The 20362-nt window shown below is 45.7% G+C and overlaps 1 protein-coding gene across 3 annotated transcripts in view; it reads right to left on the bottom strand.

Moving 5' to 3' along the window:
* Positions 1 to 20362, bottom strand: part of phkb (phosphorylase kinase, beta) — a 94779-nt gene that overhangs the window by 46843 nt on the left and 27574 nt on the right. For all 3 annotated transcript variants that reach the window (XM_035629506.2, XM_035629505.2, XM_035629504.2), the window contains 7 exons: positions 19623 to 19686; positions 15471 to 15566; positions 12801 to 12998; positions 8496 to 8553; positions 6918 to 6995; positions 4172 to 4330; positions 3780 to 3874 (listed from right to left, as the gene is read on the bottom strand). In XM_035629506.2, coding sequence (XP_035485399.1) covers positions 3780 to 3874; positions 4172 to 4330; positions 6918 to 6995; positions 8496 to 8553; positions 12801 to 12998; positions 15471 to 15566; positions 19623 to 19686 — 748 coding nt within the window. The remainder of the gene's footprint in view (positions 1 to 3779; positions 3875 to 4171; positions 4331 to 6917; positions 6996 to 8495; positions 8554 to 12800; positions 12999 to 15470; positions 15567 to 19622; positions 19687 to 20362) is intronic.

Here is a 20362-nt window from a genome sequence, read left to right as displayed (position 1 = left end):
TTTTTTTCACACTATCTCAACGGGAAGGGAGTAGAGACAGAGAATTTTTCCCAATCTGCAACGTGCAAATTGCGCTTATCGCAGCGATAGGTGTGTGATGTCCGTCTTTTTACTGTGCGACTCTGGAGTAGATGAGGATGGACTCGGTCGGGGTCGAAGGGTTAATGGGCTCTCGTGAGTGCCGAGCAACCTTTCCCCCCCTGCTCTGCGCATCGGCCCATCCACTGGGGCCGCGGGCGACTGCTAATGTGACAGCAGCAAAGCATTTACGATCTGAAACATTCACTTTGATGCTCGGGTGGGTGGGCCGAATTCCTCATCTCCTCCCACGCCGACGCGCTCTGCCCCCCGATTGAAACGGAGTTCACTCGGTCACCCGTCACAGCTTGCATTCACTTCCGTAACAAGTCGTCGGCTCTTTGATAACCCCGGGGCCGACTTGTGCGCTTCCGATTCCAATGCGCGTGAAAAGAAGGCGCCTCATCGCCGGCAACAAAGCACAGCACTTGCAATGTTCTATTTTTTCCCACCGAGAAATCAAGTCAAAGCAAAAACTATTCATTCAAACATTTATTTATTTGGACCACATATGGCTGAAAACTTCAAACTCGTCGCGATAGGCTTTTGTGGATGGGCTCCATGCGGAGCGCCGCCCTGCTGCCATCGCAGGCCGGGCTCACCACGGGCTGCCGCGCGCTCCGGCTATGACGCGGCGTATTGTGATGAAAACGTCAGATCATATCGACAAAAGCATGAAGCCCACCTAATGGGGCGTCTGCCGCTGCTCACGCTGCACACTTTGGTTTGGATTCATGAGAAAACAGCGCTGCCGGCACAATGCTGCGCTGCGTGTATTCCTCCGGCTTTCCTACGCGGAGAAGCATCACACTGCATCTCGCAAGTGAGGTGAAGATGCTCTGCTGTCTGTTTGAAGCCCACTTTAAGGTATAAACGGCTGTTGGGTTGTTACTTTAAAAAGGTGTACATGCTCCTATGTTCAGTCAACACATGCTGTCCATTTCTGCAGCTCCTCTTTCCAGCCTCGGTCTGAAAAACTCGGTTTTAGCTCCGGTCTCTTCGAGGCCCCTCCCTCCCGGTGAAGCCCAGTCTGCTCTGATTGGCCAGCTGGCTCCACTTTGTTGTGATTGGTCGACCACTTCCATCGTGTGTAGGAGGTTTTTCGCGCTCTCGCTTTTACTTGGCTTATTTGGGTGATGTGCCAGACTAACGCTTGACATGGTTTATCATCGGACTAGCGACGAGGCGTTTGAGGAGCAGTGTTTTCTGTCGGGGGGAGGAGCTCCCTTTACTGAAAGAAACAATATAACACTGAAAAAAAAAAAAAAAAAACCAATATAACACTGGAGGAAAGGGAAAAACTGAAAAAAGCATAATATGTTTCCTTAAAGAATACAATTGTATTCAAAAGTTTGACTCCCCCTCAGCAAAATGCATTGGTTGCTGATTTTTGAAGTGAAAAGAAAATAAATACAACCCTGCGGCAAGCACACATGCTAAATGAGCCTTTCTTCAAATGCCCTGTTGCTTTATGTTGTTGTTTTTTTTATTTGATAATGAAAGAAAAAAAATGAAGCAGTAACTGTGGAATGTGCAACAGACTGGGCAGCCAGATACCTCAAAAAAACATTTGCATCAGGCCTCCACTGACCTGTGAGGATTTCTAAGACAATGTGAAGAATGGATATTATGAATCGTATGAACCGAAGTCCAGACAAGATGTTGAGGGCTGAGATAACTTTCAAATAGAACTCCACATCTGTCAGAGGTAAAAAGCAAAATCCCCACCGCAAAAGATCTGACTGAGGAGTGGCGGTGCACTGCAGCCTCACCACAGAAAGACAATGTGACAACTTCCGTTTGCGAGGCAGCAACTATGCGTCGGAGCCCACACTTGACCAACACGGGCCAAACGTGAAAGGGCACTGCATCGACTGAAGGGAAATCACCTCATTTGTTTTTTCTCTTTGAAAATCTAAACCACATCTTTCTAGAGAAAAGTCAGCACAGACATGGAGCACATGAGAATCGTTTCCACACAGCTTTAAATATCAAAACAGGGCCGTCCCTGTAAAAAAAAAAAAAAAAAAAGATAGATATGCCCCAGAGTGTTAAATAACGACACGTGTTCCTCTGTTATGTGTTTCCACCGGCTGACATGCTCTCGTCCATCTCTGCGGTTTCCCTTGTTCCTCCCAGTGTTCGTCTGTTTCTTATGGTATTTTTTGTTGCTCTTTTTCACGGCAACCGACCTGATTCGGTCTGACGTCCGCCATACCGCTGCGGACCGACCCTCTCTCGTTCTATTGTACCATCTCATCAACGCGCGCTAAAAAACCAAACGGAGTTGCGACACACAAGTGCGGGAGCAGAATGGGACGCATCCATCCACACCGTGAAGCAAAGAGAATGAACCGCCCGCGTACGGGTGTGACAGGGGTAGAAGCTGAGGGGGTGGGATTTTTTTTTTGCTTGTTTGTTATTTATTGGACATGAGAAAGTGAGGTTTGTGGGCGGAAAGCGTGGGAGTAAAGGTCAGGTTCTAGCTGTGCATTGAGGGGTGTTACTGCAGAGCTCCAAAGCCTACATGCACATAGCTACTGGAGTTACTGCCAGGGGCGTAAGCACCAAATCCTGGGCCCTATACATGAGCAGCCTCTGTGGGCCCCTCCACCACCACCCGAACCCCCAAGTCCTCCACTATTTTTTGAAATACATAGTTCAGTCTCTCAACCAATGCACTCAGACAATTTTGAATTCATGTAATGACACTAATTACTTGGAGTCGTCCACCAACCCGAAGGTTGTCGGTCCGTTCCCAGCCTCCCCCCCAGTTGGCACGCCGACGTGTCCTTGGACAAGACGCGTGACCCTGAAAATTGCCCCTGACGCCTCTTCCGACGGTGCATGAATGTGACAGAAGCAGCGCAGTAAATATGTGTGTGAATGTGACTGGTCCTGCAAAGTTATTTGATTGGTCAGTGGTCTGTTTGAATATAGTCCATTTACTGCAGTCCTTATGTCCGTGGCTCGACCACAACAGTGATTGCATGTAGTATTTTTTTCCTTAGTCCCCTCATGGCAAGTAAATGCCCGTTCTTCTCACTATGATGAATAAAAATACAGCCCAATTTTTTTTTTTTTTTTTTACAAATATGCTGCAAAAACAAAGAAAAAAAGACCATTATTAAAGTTTTACTGAAACTTTGGGTTGTGGTTTTGTTCCATGACCACTGAGAAAGCCTGAATCCAGTTTCGCAAAAATAAACTGGGGCGAGGGAGGACGACGAGCTAAAGCGAAGCTGTGGGCAGTCAGGTGATGTGTTTCCAACGCTGCACAGACGTCTTCATAATATTAAAAATTGTGGAGCACGGGGCTGTTCTCCATTCAGACCAAAAGTCTTAATACGTTTCTCTTAATGTCTACGGTAATGGCAAATTTCAAACAGTCACCGACACAATCAAGTTTACAATTGTAAAAAACAACTCTTCACCTCCTGAGAACCGTACCTCGCGAGTTTCACTGTATGATATATTACATAAATGATAAATATGGAACTTTTCTTTCCTGCCCCGACGAGTGGGCGGTCCACTCGCAGCCCGCTCTCTGCCTCTCCAGCGGAAAGCCGCTCCTTGATTTGCACTTCAACGCTCCGTTAAGTCACATTCATGACGGTGAGCCCCGGTTTACAAGGAGCACTTGAATGGAGTGGTACAGTGTCGTGAGAGCGACAGCAGAGCGCAGTCCCACGGAAGCTCACCTGATTGGAGTACCGCATGCTGACGTTGCGCTGAGCCTGGTGCGGCACGTAGCGGTGGATGGGATCGATATCTTTAGGGCTGATCAGCTCGTCCACTGGAGTGTGAACACACACACGCACACGCACACGCACACACACACACACACACAGACACACACAGACACACACAGAGACAAACATAGACATGGAAAACATCAACATCAACATAAATACAAACACACACCCACATCAGAAGGTATAGGAAGTTTAATAAAAGAAATAAAGACTAGAATAATCAATATCTTATAATTAACATGAATTAAAGACACAAATGGTCACACACACACACACACACACACACACACACACACGCACACACACACGCACACACACACACACATACATACACATACCCAGCAGTCTGGCGATGTTGTATAAGGCCTGACCCCAGAGGAACACCTTCCCATCACGTCCAGAGTTGCTAGGGAAACGCTTCTGGCTCCCATGCTTGTTCTGCTCCGCCTCCACGAAATCAGCAGGTACGTAGTAGTATTTGGGGATCACAGCATGACCTGGCATGACAGACGAGGGCTGTGAGTATTGTGTGTGTGTGTGTGTGTGCGCGTGTGTGTGTGTGGAGAGCATCTTCTGTTAGGTGTCAAGAAGAATCCGTGATTCACAGAGGCCATACTTTGATAACACTGTATGAGGTGACAGTACAGTAGCAACAATTCCACACACTAGAACGTGTGTTTGTGTGTAACTCTGAAACAAAGAGCATCTTCACATTTTGGTATTCGCACACGTGCATGATTCAACTCTCATGATGGGATCTCTCCAGTACATGTCCCTAATTTCCCCATGCTACAAATTCTTCACCTATAAATTGGTCGGGGAGCCTATACGTGAGAGACTTTTTTTATTGGCTGACTGACCCGGGAGTGTTTATGGGTGGGAATCCGGTGAGGGATCATGTCCTTGACACAGCAGCACTAGTGACTCTTAGTTCTTGGTCTTATTAAAGACCACTCTACATTCGGTATCGCAAATTAAAGTTAGAAGCAACAAAGGACACACTCGAGACACAATTTCAGATCCAATAATACGCCACTACCATGTTTCGCCAAAGATGGCCTAGATGCGCGCCAGGGAAAAAATAATTTTATCTTAACATTTTTGTCCCGTCTCTTCCGCAAAAAACAAAACATACATTTTGTCATAATTTTTCTATTTTGTCATAAGATCTATTTTTAAGCTCATCAACAACTCGTCTTAAACACGGAAAAAAGGTCGCTGACGAACATTTTTCATCACAGTTTACGAAATGAACACTGGTAAAATGCCACATCTGTCACATTCAGTATGTTCTTAGCAGCTCACAATTATTTGGTGTACCATAGTTCTGCCCCTGTCGACTGTGACAGAAAAAGTTTTGAACAGAGTTAGTGTAATGAATCGTGTTTGATGATATTTCTCTTTGTCATTCACTTGAAAAGTTTGATCTTTGATTGGTGTAGTAATGTGGGTTTCTCAACCTGATACATTTAAGAGATTTATGTTATAATAACGCAGAGCAATGTGCTCACATTTATATTTTTTACATTTATGTAAATGCGTGTACAACATTTGTACACTTGAATAAATAATACTCAAATGCAGAGACATATATTTAACAATATGTCAAGGAGTATCCATATTTATACAGTTATACAGTTACAACCGGCCCTTTGAAGGCAACCATAATGCTGTTTGTGGCCTGAGGTGAAAATGAGTTTGACACGCCTCTGCTACAGTCTCATAATGAACTGAATATATATATATATATATATATATGGACTTCTCAGTATTCCCCATCTACATTTTTACATTGATTTATTTATGGCAGCCTGCCACGATACCAGCACCAGTCCGCCACAAATTGATTTTATATTTCTCTTTTTGACTATTTCAAATGAGAAAAATCTTATTTCATTCAAATCTTATTACACACACACACACACATACACACACACACACACACACACACACACACACACACACACACACACACACACACACACACACACACACACACACACACACACACACACACACACACACACACACACACACACACACCATGTGGTCACAGAGGAAAGTTCATTGTCTCTCTGTATGTATACCGTACAACCATTTTGCCGACTGGTTCTACCTACCCTTACTTTCGCACTTCCAGTGTGAACTGGAAGTGCGACAGATAATGTAACTTGGTTCTGATTGGTTTGGCGTGTATATATATATGTATATATAACTAAATTACTTCCTTCCTCGTCAGTAAAATTGGCTGACGTGAACAGAAAAATCGCGCTGAACAATACGGTGAAATGAAAATACCAACTCAGAGCAACAGAGCACTTTGGTCCCTTTGTGTCCATAATTGCACCCCCGAGGGTACAAAATGTACCTCTCTACGGCAAGTATGGACCCAAGCTGACTCAAAGAAAATCACCGGCTCAAAGGATGACGCGACGGCAGTTAGCCGCCCATTCACGAGAGCGGCGGCAGTGTGTCCGTGCATCGTGAGAACAATGGGAGGACGCGGCTGCTGGGGGGGGCGTGCCGCAGACCTGCCGCGGAACAGACAACGGCAGCAAACACATTTGCGGGTTTGGAGTTCTCGTGGGGATTTCAGGAATCACACTTGTGATATCCTATTAAACCATAATTCATACTGTACATAACCGGTACAAAGGCTCGGTGGAGACATCCGAGGAGCGGCTTCAGTCAGCTCTGTCTCGCGTCATTATCCCTTCGGCACTTCAATTCCACCTGTTCTATTATGAATGGACCAATAGAAAAGCTCTTGACATCCCTATCATTTGAGCAGCGGCAGCAGGTGGATATAGAATCCGGGCTCTCTGCCGAAAAGGCTGAGTTCACTCGAATGCAACGGCCCTGTCAGCCTCTTGTCGCCGCATGTGGCGTATGAATATGGATGGCGCGATTTAATAAGTGACAGATTTTTCATCGCCGGAGGAAGAGCGAAAAACAGAAGTGCACTCGGAATTTCCCTAAATGAACCATACTGACGTCTAATGAGATAAAGTTTGAATGTGTCATTTGTGAATTTTCGTGATTTGACCACACCCACCGGTCGCTGGTATCAATGTCACGACTCACCCTCGTAAGACTGGAAGACGATGGGTTCAAGGAGGTCCTGGTACTCCTTGACCTGAGCGTCATTTCCTCTGAACACCCCTGCAACACACGCAAACATCCGATGAAGCTTCTTTTTTTTGAAAAGACAAATATTCAACACCTACGCAAGAGTGTGTGCTGCAGTAAGGAGACTTTTAGTAGATGCAGTACATGTAGTATGTGGGAATGGAGACACTATACGTGTACATGCCTGCCCATGTTTCGGTAATCATTTGTAAGCAGTACATTGTGTATTACATTAAACCTGCAACTGATTAAACTTATATTTCTTGACACATCCAGTTGCAGATACAGAGTCCAGTATAATTTCTCCTTTTTTCATCAGTTTTGCCCCTTCGTCACCTCCCTGAGAACACTACCTGGTGCTCAAGCAGATGGAATGCTGCCCTCTGTTCACCAGCGACTGGCGTCCCTGAGTCAGCCGGCCCTGTGTTCGGCATCATCAGAGCCGTCTCACTGACAAGAGCCGCCCGCCGAGGCTCTGTGGTCTCACTTCTACCAGCCGTCGCTTTCGTGTACACGAACAGTAGTCATTTCATCCACCATTAACACACAATAAAAAATAAAAAAAATACTGATCAGAGAACCTTTAACGCCGAAGCCCCGTTGGATGCTCCACGAATAAAACACTTTAACACCGAATAAACCTCTTTATGCTCCGCTCTTTACTACATCCGTCAAGGAAATGTAATTGCCATAGTAATGTTGACGAGGCCTCCGAACAGGCAACATGAATAGGTACTGCAGGTTTACGGCGTACTGGACCTTTTATTGGCGCCGTCACACCACTTTCAGAATTCTAAGAGTCGCACAGAAGCTACACAATATAGTTTTAGAGCATTTAACTTTTGTTGATCGTGCTTAAGGTCAATAAACATTAGGGCTGCAACTAACGATTATTGTCATTATCGATTAATCTGTCAATTATTTTCTCGATTAATCGATCAGTTGTTGTGGTGCATAAAATGTCATAAAATGGTGAAAAATGTCGATCGTGTTTCCCCAAACCCTCAAGATATTTAGTTTAGTGTCACAGAGGAGCAAAGAAACCAGAAAGTATTCACATTCAGGAAGCTGAAATCAGAGCTTTTTGGACTTTTTCCCCCATGAAAACTACCTGAACCGATTAATGGATTATCAAAATAGTTGGCGATTAAAATTCAGTGTTCGATTACTAATCGATTAACTGCTGCAGCTATAATTCACATTGTTTGTGTGTTTAATTTAGCTGTTTGGGTCCGTTAGACTTTGGATATTTTAAAATTTAAAGATGGATCCGAGTCTTAAAAACATGTCATTGGAGTACACTGGTTTTAATGGTGATTATTCGATGCTTGAATTCCCATTCTTTTTGGAGAAACTAGACTCTACCTTCATTCGGCTTCTTCTTCTTTTTTTATTTTTGACATTATAAGTGTCTCTAAACCCAGGCTACCACCAAAATGCAGTCTCCTGTCAAATGGCACAAGTCTGTCATCCGTCCTCCCAATGACCCACCTGAGGCGTCACAACAGCAGCGGCGGACAGGACAAGGCTTACCGTCAATCATCATGTAGATGAAAAATATGGGGAACTCGCACTCGATTCCATCGAAAAGCTGGAGGGAGACAGAGAGAGAGAGAGAGAGAGAGAGAGAGGGGAGGAATTATTGCTTTTCCATTGCAGAGAGAGGAGAGAGGCACGGGGACTTTAAAGGAGCAGATGGCTGAACTTTCGCAGCACTGAATATGGAACAGCAAGGCGAAGGGGAAAAAGACACACAAGACGTGACATTGGGACTGAAAAGTGAACGAGAGGAATAATAATTCTTCCTCACGAGGTCATTTTTTATTCTCGCGTTGTGGTGTTTGTTATGACGGGGACAACTCAAGGTCCGAGATGTTAGAAAGTTTACGATTCAGTGACACACACACACACACACACACACACACACACACATCCTGAGTATGTTGGTCACTGGCTGTGGGTTCACTCCTTCCCTTAACACTCCACCATTACTTTTATTAGAAGAAGAAAAAAAACAGAATTAAATGGGACAAATACTTCACCCACCTGGGGCTCATGTGGTGGGGAAATCGATAACTACTGACGGCAGGGTCTCCATCTGTGCTGGACCTGATGTGTTGACCACCTCTGGTGTCACGAAGAAATAAGTCTTCAAACAGGAACTCGAGTTAACGTCCGAGAAATTGGGTCCGGAACCTTCTTCCTCTGACGCGTGACGAACGCGGCACGAGACTGTCAGACGCGGTCATGCCAGCAGGAACGTTTCCTGAACATTCGATGGCAATATTTGTGGCAATGGCGTGTTGATCTATGACACACGCGTTACCATGGTTGCCAAATGGCCTTAAAAAACATATAGGCTACACTTGGGACGATCATGATCGTCAGATGGATTGGCTGGTAGTCCAGCTTCACGCTGAAAGGTTGTACATCTGCAGAAGAGTTAGACCGACGGCGAGGACACCGACCTAGACAAGCCGACCGAGGTGGGTGGCCCGAGCCGCACCGAACAGGTGAGCTGTGAACAGCCACTATATTCAACAGGGCTCTTGAGCGACGGGAGGGATGAGCATCATTCTTCCACGACGCAGCATGAGGCGTGCAGTCTTTTGACCCTCGGTGCCCCGTGAGGAAAGAATTTGTCATACATGTTTCCCTACTACTCTTCACTTCGTCACGCCCCTCCCTTCATAAACACTTGGCAACTGACTGATCAATCTGAATGATGAACCGACGAGCGTTTGAATGACGAGTGCGCGGCTGCGTCTGTTTTCGCGCTCGACTGAACGCGGATAATGGAGAAAGAGCCGACGTGTGGCAGCTGGGAAGGATTTTTCCCGAACAAACACTCGAAATCGACGCGAGCATCACCACTTTGTGGATTAGTCTCTGAATGTTACTCAACCAGAAATCCTATTGTAGATCGCGCGCGCGCACACACACACACACACACACACACACACGCAAGCACACAAACCTTCAGTCATTTGGTTTCAAGTCACATGTAGAGAGGACAGTCAAGTGGATCCTATTAATTCCGATCATACACACACACACACACACACACACACGCACGCACGCACACGTTAGCAGCTCTGTCCTTACCGAATAACCCCATTTCCATCTCCGCTGTCAGTTTTGAATAAATACTACAAAATAACCGAGGTCCGCTTGTAAAAAGATCACACAAGCTGCAGAATATTAATAGCGTGCATAAAATCCCTCATTACAAACGCGGAGCTGGCACACACAAACACACACTGGACGCGTGTGCGGGCTGCGTGCACACGGTGGCCGAGCAGATACTGCTGTCCGCAGGCTTGGGTGTGCTTCGTTATACGGTCAATGTCCGCACGGGATCATGCAGGTGTGCATGTCTTCGAACTGTGCTTCAGCGGATACATCGGACGGCGAGAGAGAGAGAAATGAGAGGTTGTATGCGTACAGGGACACGGCGGCGAAGGAGGGGGCATATCTAGACGGGAGGGGGGAGGGAGTAAAAGAGTGACGGGGAGAGCTGATGCAGTCACCCGGCGAGGCCTGTGCTTTTTGGTTCCGCTGAGGCTGTAAACGGGCAGGGATCCCTGGTGCGTTGTGCTCGAGCAGCTCGACTGATTGGTTAAAACTGTCTATCACACAGGCCGCTGCCCGCCGCCAATGGCAAACAGACGGGGAGCACAGACGCCGGTCCCTGCTGTGATTTCCCTCTCGAACAACAACAACAACTTCACTTGATGTCTTCTGCGGGGAGAACCCGCTCTGCCCCCGCGACTGCTTCACTTCCACACAGGGCCCACGCTGTGTCAGACGCTCCCCTGGCATTTTCCATTCCTCTGTAATTGTCGGGGAAAATGTACCTCTTCATCCCTTTGTGTTTCATGTCATTATCCCGGTGCACCTCCACAACTGGTAAGTGCTTCTTTTCTGACATTACAAAAAACCAACAGTTTGTGTCAATATGCACGCCCGGAAAAACTGACATCTTGCGGTCGTATTCCCTGCACTGTGTAATAAATAACCCCTTACATAACAGTGATTCTCTTCACTTGCATTATTTGCTGATGTGGGAGACGGGAGGCAAACTGCAGCAGTAGTGATCATCGGTTTACGTTCTGAACCTTAACTGGCATCAGTGTCTGCCTGCGATGAATCCGTCCGCCTGCTGGTGGAGCTGGAGGCAGGGTGGAGCGTTCAACACTGTTTGCTAATCCTTAGCCTTAAAGGGACAGTTCAGCGATTTCGAGGTGGGGTTGTGTGAGTTACTTATGCATAGTGAATATGTCACCTTATGGAGATGGTGATCAGCGATGTCATTTTACGGAGTTTGGAGGAGAAGTGAAAGTTATGAAAGTCTGAGTCCCACTGTTGACATTGGTGATCACCATCTCCATAAGGTGACATATTCACTATGCAAAGGTAACTCATATAGCCCCACTTCAAAATCACTGAACTGTCCCTTAAAGAGTCTTTGCATCGAATTAGCTGCAGGATTCGGACCGAGCGCGCGCTTCCGCCGTCGCTGCCTCTTGGTTTGCTCTCGCCACCCAGCGCTCGGCTCCACCTTCCTCAAGTTTTCGGACAAATCTGAAGATAAAAGTGCGCCCGCGTCGCAGCTGCGAGCGCCGCGAGCAGTTATCTGTCACGTCCTGCTAAAATACATAACAAATCAGGTCACTGCCAGCCACGAGGCTGAACTACACATTTGCCTGTAAAGCTATTAGAAAAAACCTATTTAAAAGCAAATGCGTCTTGGATGTTATTCAGCAATGTTTCCTTTTGTGTAGGAGGATCCTTCGGGGGGGGGGAAGAACACTTGAGTGTTGGAGATCTGTGAGTTCGACCTGTTTTGTCGAATTTTGGTACCTTGGTTGCATCAAGGAACATAGGCAGTGTGTCTGCGGTGGGGTGAGTGGCCACCCTGATAAATGTACCAAAGTCCAAAGGTTACTCTCCTCCTACATCTGTTTTTGGTTTCCAACAAATCCCGGCGTAAACGGCGGGCTTGTCGATCTCTGATCCTTCCAGCTCATTAATTCCAGGGGGGGTTTAGTCCTGCAGCTAATGCAACGATTTGTTTAGCATCAAGAGTCCGGCCCCCGATTTGCCAATCGTTCACCCAGTGATGCCGAGTCTGAGGTGAATGCCCTTCGCTTCGCCAGGATCAGGGGGGGGGGGGTTAATTAAGGCCAACGAAAGCACGGCCATACATAAGTATACGTATGCATGAGGACAAACACTGACAGGGGACTCACAGACACGTCGAGATTCGGGGCGAGATACCCGGCGGATTCAAACACTTTGAAATGGTCGAGGCTAAGTCACAGGATGATCTCTCGGCATTATCATAAAAAGGATGACAGCTTTTAGGGGCTTATCCATTTCAAATGTCACAATCACGCACTTTCAAACGTTTTTCAAGACTTCATACATTTGGCAGCTGTTGGAGTTGTTGTCTCCTTCCTCAGATTCAAAGAGTGGCTCCTTGATTGAACATTATCTGTAACTCTGGACCTTCCTTTGTATCTGAGTGAATTGGCCAACAATTGAGAATATTGGGGAGACAAATAATAAAGAGTTTTACAAAATTGCTCCCTTTTTTTGTTGTTGCTGTCTATACAGGGTTTTATTTCTTTTTAAATGTCCATGACCTGAAAATCAGCTCTGGTTCCAGCGAGCCGTGACATTTATTCGCCCGTCTGCAAAGTTGGTGATGGAGACTTGGGTTTTCAGCTTAAAAACCTTTTCCCGCGGGTCATTCTCCGTAAGAGAGAGCAGAGATAAACAGGAGAAAAAAAAGGGTAAACAGTTCATCCTTGCAGGTGTCGCGTCGGCACCAACCTTCATTTCGGCCGGTTTGTAGTAGCGGCGATTCTTGTCTTCGTTGGCCGTGCGGTAGCCGTCGCGGAGGAAGCGCTTGAAGCCGTATCTGCCGCGCAGCTTGCGCACTATCTTGTCCAGGGTCTGGCTGTACAGAGCGTCGTCGTCCACCGCGAAGGCCGGGTAGCTGATGGTCGGAAGCAAGGCCGCGTCTGTGTTCTGCAGGTGGGGGAAGAGACTTACTTACTTTATCTCGCTGAGATCCAAACACCTCAGACTGGCCTGAAGGTTCACCCGCCTACATCACAATGACCCGAGTCGCACAGCCAATAAAAGTGCCGCGGTGGCCTATGGAGAACTCTGTGACTGTGCTCAGCCAAGGGTCCTGATTTGAACGCCCAACAGAACATCTCCGTGGAGACCTGGCAATGACTTGCCAACCATAACTTGCCAAAAGTTCTGTTTTTACATTGTCATTATGGCGTAGTAAGTAATGAGTGGAAAACATGTATTTTTTTTTTTAGATTTAGGCATGAGGCCTGTAACATGACAAAACGTGGAAAAGAAGGGAAAGGGTCTGAATTCAGAATGCACTCCTTGAGAGTGGAATGCTTTCTCTGCAGTTGGCTTATTCAAAATCAAGGACTGTCTGATTAAATTTCAATTGGAGCAATTGTTAGGAATGAATATTGTGATTAGGCTTGACAAACCATTATTGCTGGCTAATGCTCTCATTACATTTTTTTTTGTATGGTTTACTCTATGAAGCAATGGAAATGAAAGCTATTAAGCCCCCGGCTTCACTGCCAACAGCCATGAATATTTTAGGGTTTATTCAAATGCAGGAGAGCTTCCATGAATAGGATTTCCCGTGTTCTGTGTGGCCTCTGCCGTCTATAGGTGCTGACGGCTCTAATAACAGCAGTGACATGCTTTTTAAAACATTTTTTTTTTTAGAAAACAGCCAGGTAAAGGCAAGATGTCAGTGTGGGATGTGGTTTACTGTTTGATGCCACTGTTACGTTTTGCCCTGTTAACTTATTTTTAATTTTCGTCTTATTCTTCCATGTCCTGTTACAATACAGCCATAATCTACGTGTTCACATGGCCGGCAGCTGCGGCTGGAATGAGGTATCAGTTTGCGGAACACATTTGTGCCTTGAGACGATGTACGTTGGGATTTGGCGCTACACCAATAAAGTGGAATTGAATTGAATTCGCTTCAGGTATTGAGTGTGGCTGGAGTTGAATATTGTCTCCCAATATTCTGCCACGGCATAAAGTTTTACAGGTAATGTATTGGCTATTAGAAAATCTTCACATTATCTGGGAGTGTGTCGGCGTCCCGTTGCTTACTGCACTCATTTCTTCCAGCTTTTTAATGTCAATCTCTGCGGCCGTAACGGCAGTCCGTTCGTCTCACTAAGACTAATTTCCCCACCCGCGGATTTTGTGTGTGTGTGTGCCTGAAACACTGCACGCACGCACGCCCGGGCGGGCGGGCGGGCGAAGTGCATTGTAGAAGTGCATTCATTCACTTTATATAGTGACGTGAGTGAGTGGTTTGTTTGATGCGCGCAATTAACCTTTCAAGATTTCGGAATAAGTGTGGCAAGCTTCTATTTCGGTCTCTAATTGGTAAAGATTAGGCACACAGCTGCTCCTCGGAGTCAGTGGAAGGGGAACAAAAGTGTGCAACATGTGCGATGGGGGACATGTTCCGGCGATCAAGCGGAGATCAGCTAAATGGTGCTGAGCCAAAATGTAAACAATGTTTTCATTTGATGCATTTTTTAATTATTTAACGCTGCAATATAATGTATATGTACCTACAGAAGAAAAAAATATAAATACAAGTTTTTTTCCACCTTTTTAAAGAAGAAAAATAAATCTACTGCCATGCTAACAATAATGATAATATAGAGAGAGACTATATAGGGCCTGTCAAGGTAGCCAAGGCCGCTTTACAGACTTTGGAAAACCAACAGCTCTGTGAGGTTGTACCTCAGCACAGCAACGCTTTGAGTTGAATATTAACATCAGCTCGCTAACGTGCTCACAGCTCAACAGGTCAAATATCAATTATCTTAGATCCACTTGTAAGGGTGCTAACATTTACTCATCAGCACTGAACAAAAAGTACAACAGAGGCTTCATGGCAATGTCAAAAATATATATATTTTTTCAATAGCTTTAGAGCAAAAGTAAGAGGGTCCCCAAAGTTCATACAATTTCTCCCGAGGGGGAAATGTAGTGTGTGTGCAAAAAATCATGAAAATATGTCTAATATCTGTTGAGACATTTTATTCAATATTTATTTGATATTAGACTCGTGGTGATGTTAGATAAAGAGTCACAGTTGTTAATAAGATTCATCCTCTGGGGACTATGAATGCCAATGGAAGATTTCAGGGGTCAATCTGTACAAAGCATTAGTCAGAAGATTACCAAAGTCATCGAGATGAATTCTTTGCGACCACGAATCAATAAAATAGATGTTTAGATATTTCAGTCTTGAAGACACCGATGGACTGTTTCTTTTACTCACTTGGTAAGATGATCGGCTGTAATTGCGCATGGTTCATAATTTCCAATAATCATCACTACTGGTGAGGCCAGTATTCACATCTTTGTAGGATTTTAGTCGATCACAGGGTATGTTTTGCGCCCAGAGCAGATGGATGGACTCACGTGGGAGCGTGACTCTCGGGGCAGCAGGGAGCTGAGGGTTTGCCTGTTCCTGTTGTGGGCGTCCAGATCCACAAATATCACTGACCACGAACAGCCCTGCAGAGCAAAAAAAACCACATATATTCACCTTTACACAGATACAACAACGCAGCATCGATTTTCACAGTAGAGATGCAATGCATCACTTTTTATTATGCTTGTGCATGTGCAGAGAGCGCACAGCAATTTGGTAGTATTCCTAAGTTTTACTGCCGATGAACGTGGTGTCTTGCCAGGAGCGTGAGATTGTCACTTGCCAAGATCTTCAGCCAACATTGTGTTTGGAAGACAAGAGGTTATAAATCGCCATCTGAGCAGCACGACTATTTCAGGGCAGACTGGACGCTACAGTGACTCACCATTGAAAAGTGCTAACTTTGGCAGAATCAAAAGAGGCGATAGAAAATACATCATTCGCAAAACGTACAAATGGCTGCTTAAAAGTCCACTTTAAAGCCCCCACCTCCCCCCCCACACACCATCACACCTCACACCCGCGCACATCGAAACACTCTCTTTCACTGTAAAAAAGACAACAACAACCCAGCGGATATTTTTGGGGTTCGCATGTACTTTTGGAGTACAGCGTGGGAGTGTTTGAACGAGAGCGGGTCGAGAGTCATCCCATCACTTGAAAAGTCCCGCTGTACGCAAACAAAGTGCTGCCGCCCAAAGAGCAGTCCGTCCGTCCAGTGCACTTAAAACAACTCGGGGAGAGGCGGCGAGCGGGGCAGCTCGTGTTTTTTCCTGAGTAAGACAAGTGGTCTTGGTTTTGGCTCCAAAAAAAAGGCCCAGTTCACTTCATCCGTCCGTCAGCAGTGCCCACGTTAAACCCAAATGAGTCACTCCCGCAATCTGCCAAGGAGTATTCTAATTCGAGCCGGATGCATTATGTATGAATATTGTCAGAGTCTATTTTGTTTTTCCCCTAAACAGGTCTGGTCAGGACTTTTAGTCAAATCAGCAAGCCTCCCCGTAGTAGTTTGCATAATGCAGTGGATATCTGGCCAACACTGTAGGCAGCTGTGTGACACATCATGTACGACGGGAGGGTACGCCTTGGAAATGTGTTCTTTAGACTTCGGGGTTTCATTCAATGGGCTAACATTTTCTTTTGTCCATACAGCTGAATATTTTGAATAGTCTTATTCTGTTGGTTAACCCTTTACAGCTTCACCAAGAAAATATCACTGAAGTAATTGTAATATTGTCATAACATTAGAATAATTTTCAGCTGACCACACAGTTTTTCCAATTATGAATATGCGGCAAATGGGTTGCGAGTCAATTCATAAGTGTGCTTTGACTTGCTTTCCGCTAAGGGATTTAGGAATTAGGCATGAAATCAATTAGAAACACGAAAAAACAAATGGGCATTTAAGCAACAGTAAATGCATACTTTTAAAATGATACGGTATAAGATGTGTAAAGTGTCACGTTCTTTCAGTCCTGTTCTCATCTTAATTTTGGTGGCAACAGCGCAACAGTTTCTTGGACCATCAATCCTCGTCTTGTGATTTCATTCAATTTCTGACACGAATTTGAACACAAGAAAAAAAACAGTGTGTTTGTCATAGACTGTACATACAAATAAACTCAGTCACTGGGTCCGGAAAATGAAGCCAATGCAGATGGGCCTGTATTCTCTGGAATCACCAGCAGAGGGCGACTCCCTTGTTGCAAAAAAGAAGTCCATTTCTATAGAAGTCTATGAGAAAATGACTCGACTTCTCACTTGATTTATAACGTCAGTAAACATTTTCCTGAGGAGTTTATGGTCTCGATCGCTGGTTTCAATTCCTTTCCAATAGCGATGATCATTTTGTACATTCAGGACTAATTTAGAGGAAAATACAGGATAAAGCACCGGAGCATGGATACAGCGTGACTGACGGCTGGTCCGTCCAATCGGTGCGGGGTTGCAGGTGTAGGTGGGCGTGCAGCCGACAAGCTCTCAGTCAGATCAACCCCCAATCATCCGTCCGGTTTCAAAAATCCCAACACGGCTTCAAAACGACAGTTCACAAAACGACAGTTCACAAAACGACAGTTCACGAACCAACGGGTGACGGGTCACGGTGGGGTGTTGAAACACCCCTCCCCCAGTGATTTTAATAACTGTTACTGTGCTTAAATGAGTCCGTGTGATTAAACATGCTTCTTTTTTTTTTTTTAAATGTCTGTCTTCAAAGCCTACATCTTTCAGTTCACACTTCTGACACTGAACACCATGAAACAAGACAGATTGGTTTTGAAAACTCCGCAATAAACAGGCCACAGACCCAGAGCCATGCCTGGAGGGATGGCAAGGAGTTTTTTCTGAAAACTGCAGTGCACTCTGGGGAAACGCCACAGTGCCACAGGTGCCCGGAGACACGCAAACGGTCAAAACATGGGCTGCATTAGTCGGCAGAGACAATCAATGTCATGAAGGGGCTGGAAAAATTTGACCTCGAGGTCCTGAAAATGAAAGGGAAAAACAAATGTCGATATAAAAAAACAATCACGGGCAGTTACACGTAATTTCCCGCTCACTCCCTCCTTCCTCATATCACATCATTAACCCCGACAACCTACTCTAAGGATTGAGCTGTCGTTCATCAATTATGGAAATGTGACTATAATACGAGGCAATTGCGGGCCGCCATAATCGATTCCAGGAAGGCATCAGTGTTGCTCCCGTTATAATGGTGTCCTATTAAAGGTTGAAAGAGAGTAGACATACTCCTTTCAAACACCCCATAATGACAGAACGCACGTCTACTTTCTGTGCATTGATGTGCACAACTGAAACTCACAGATCAATGAGAGCAAAGAAAAGTAAACTATTCTGGAAAAGAGAAAAGAGAAAAACAAAGCTGGATTGAGTTAGGCGTGTGTCCGCTCCATTGCGTCCCGGCTGCTCTCGACCGGGTGCGAATTAGTTGACAACCCCCAGACAGAGGGTGGAACCTGTTGGGATTCGATTGTCCGGCCGTGTGTGCACACAGCTCTGTGAATTTAATGACTGGCTTTAAAGTCGAAGGGTCCACCTCTCAGCGAGATTCATTTTGTCCGCCCGCCGCATCTCGTCACGCCACAGAGCTGCCGTGTTTGCATCCGTCGTGCGACTCCGGGGGATCGTGCAAAAACATCTCAGGTACAAACGCCAAATGTGCCACGAGCCCACAAGAGTCTACAACAGGTGTGAAATGTGATAGCAGAGTTCATAATGTACATTTCAAGGTTGTTGGGGGGGGGTTACAATCGGTGTTGGAAGGATGAGTCAGCTGGGAAATCAAGATTGATAGAAATCATTTATAACTGAATGGCTTGTAGCCCTACCATTCCCACAAAGGGACACACACACACACACACACACACACACACACACACACACACACACACACAGAGCATGGATCACGAAGCAGCCCCCGATATAAATTGACCCTTTCAAAAAGCCCAGCTCGATGATAGTTCCAGGTCCACTTAAGCAACTCACTTTGCAGCCGATCAGAGGAGAAACCCCAAAAGCTAATATACACTCATCCTCGGCCGCGGCCCCAAAACCATGATCAGAATAACACTCCAAGCTCAGATGGCTGCAGAAGCCAAGCGGAGTAAGCCGTGCACAAGTGGACAAAGGGAGAAGAAGGAAAGATAATAGGAGAGGAGGCCTGCTAGCTGGAAGGCCTCATTTTCCGAACCCATTACCAGGTGTAATGAATGTTCCCGTTTTTCCTCTTCTCCCCGGAAAACAAGAAGCAAAAAAATTACACATATCCACAAATGGACATTGTAAAAGAAAAAGGGAGAAACAAATCAACTGGACGCCTCACTTGGAGTCTGCAGGGACACAAACAATCTGCAGAACCAAACACAAACATGCTAAATTCATCTGCCGATTAAACGTGGACGAACAGTTTTGCATCGATGCAGCGGCACCGATTATGCTGGTGACGTCTACTTGTTAAAACGGCTGTAATGTGGCCTCTGCAGATTTGAAATGGAAATCTAGGGCCACCTATCTATATTCCGATCATGCGCAAGTGTGACACGATCAGAAGAGAGAGAGGAGCGCGTGTATGAGGAGAACAAATGTGCGTGCCAGGAGTGGCTGAATTATTCAAATACCTGGTTTCCAAACAGGTTGAATCCATTGATGGCCTCCAGAGCAGCTTTAGCCAGTCCCACAGAGCTGCAGAGATAAGACACACATTGAGACGTTACACAGGTTTTACCAACATCGATGCACAATTGGGCAGATGCACAAGGATATCTTGCGTTTCCTGCAAGTAACAACTGTCTCCAAAGCAGAAAGCGGTCAGAAACACACTTGAATCTTAAACGGCTATCTGTTAGGACTCAATAAACCTGCGGGCTCCTGAGACTGTGGTCTACTGCAGATAATGAATCTCTTGGAAAAAAAAGAAGGAGCCTCATAGTGAATTTCACACTGGCTGGCTGCTCTGATTGCGATGCAGACCAAATGTGAATCAATTTCGCTGTCATTTTGTTTCCCTTTCTGCCCTGCCGAGATTTCCCCAGAAAAGAAAGTGAGGGCCGAAAAGACATTTGCGGCGAACTTGGCGACGACTGGCGGTAGATCTGCTGACATGTCAAAAATGAATTAAATGCCATTAGTGAAGCCCGAATCGACGCTTGAAATACAGGAGACGGTCGGGTTATTCAGCCTGGAAAGTCAGCTCTGCTGAAACCCGCTGTGTAGAAACACACACACACACACACACACACACACACACACACACACACACACACTCTCTCTCTCACACACACACTCTCACTCACACACACACACACACACACACACACACACACACACACACACACACACACACACACACACACACACA

The sequence above is a fragment of the Scophthalmus maximus genome, chromosome 4 (genome assembly GCF_022379125.1).
Source record: "Scophthalmus maximus strain ysfricsl-2021 chromosome 4, ASM2237912v1, whole genome shotgun sequence".
Lineage (NCBI taxonomy): Eukaryota > Metazoa > Chordata > Actinopteri > Pleuronectiformes > Scophthalmidae > Scophthalmus > Scophthalmus maximus.
This window is presented reverse-complemented; position numbering and strand designations above follow the sequence as displayed.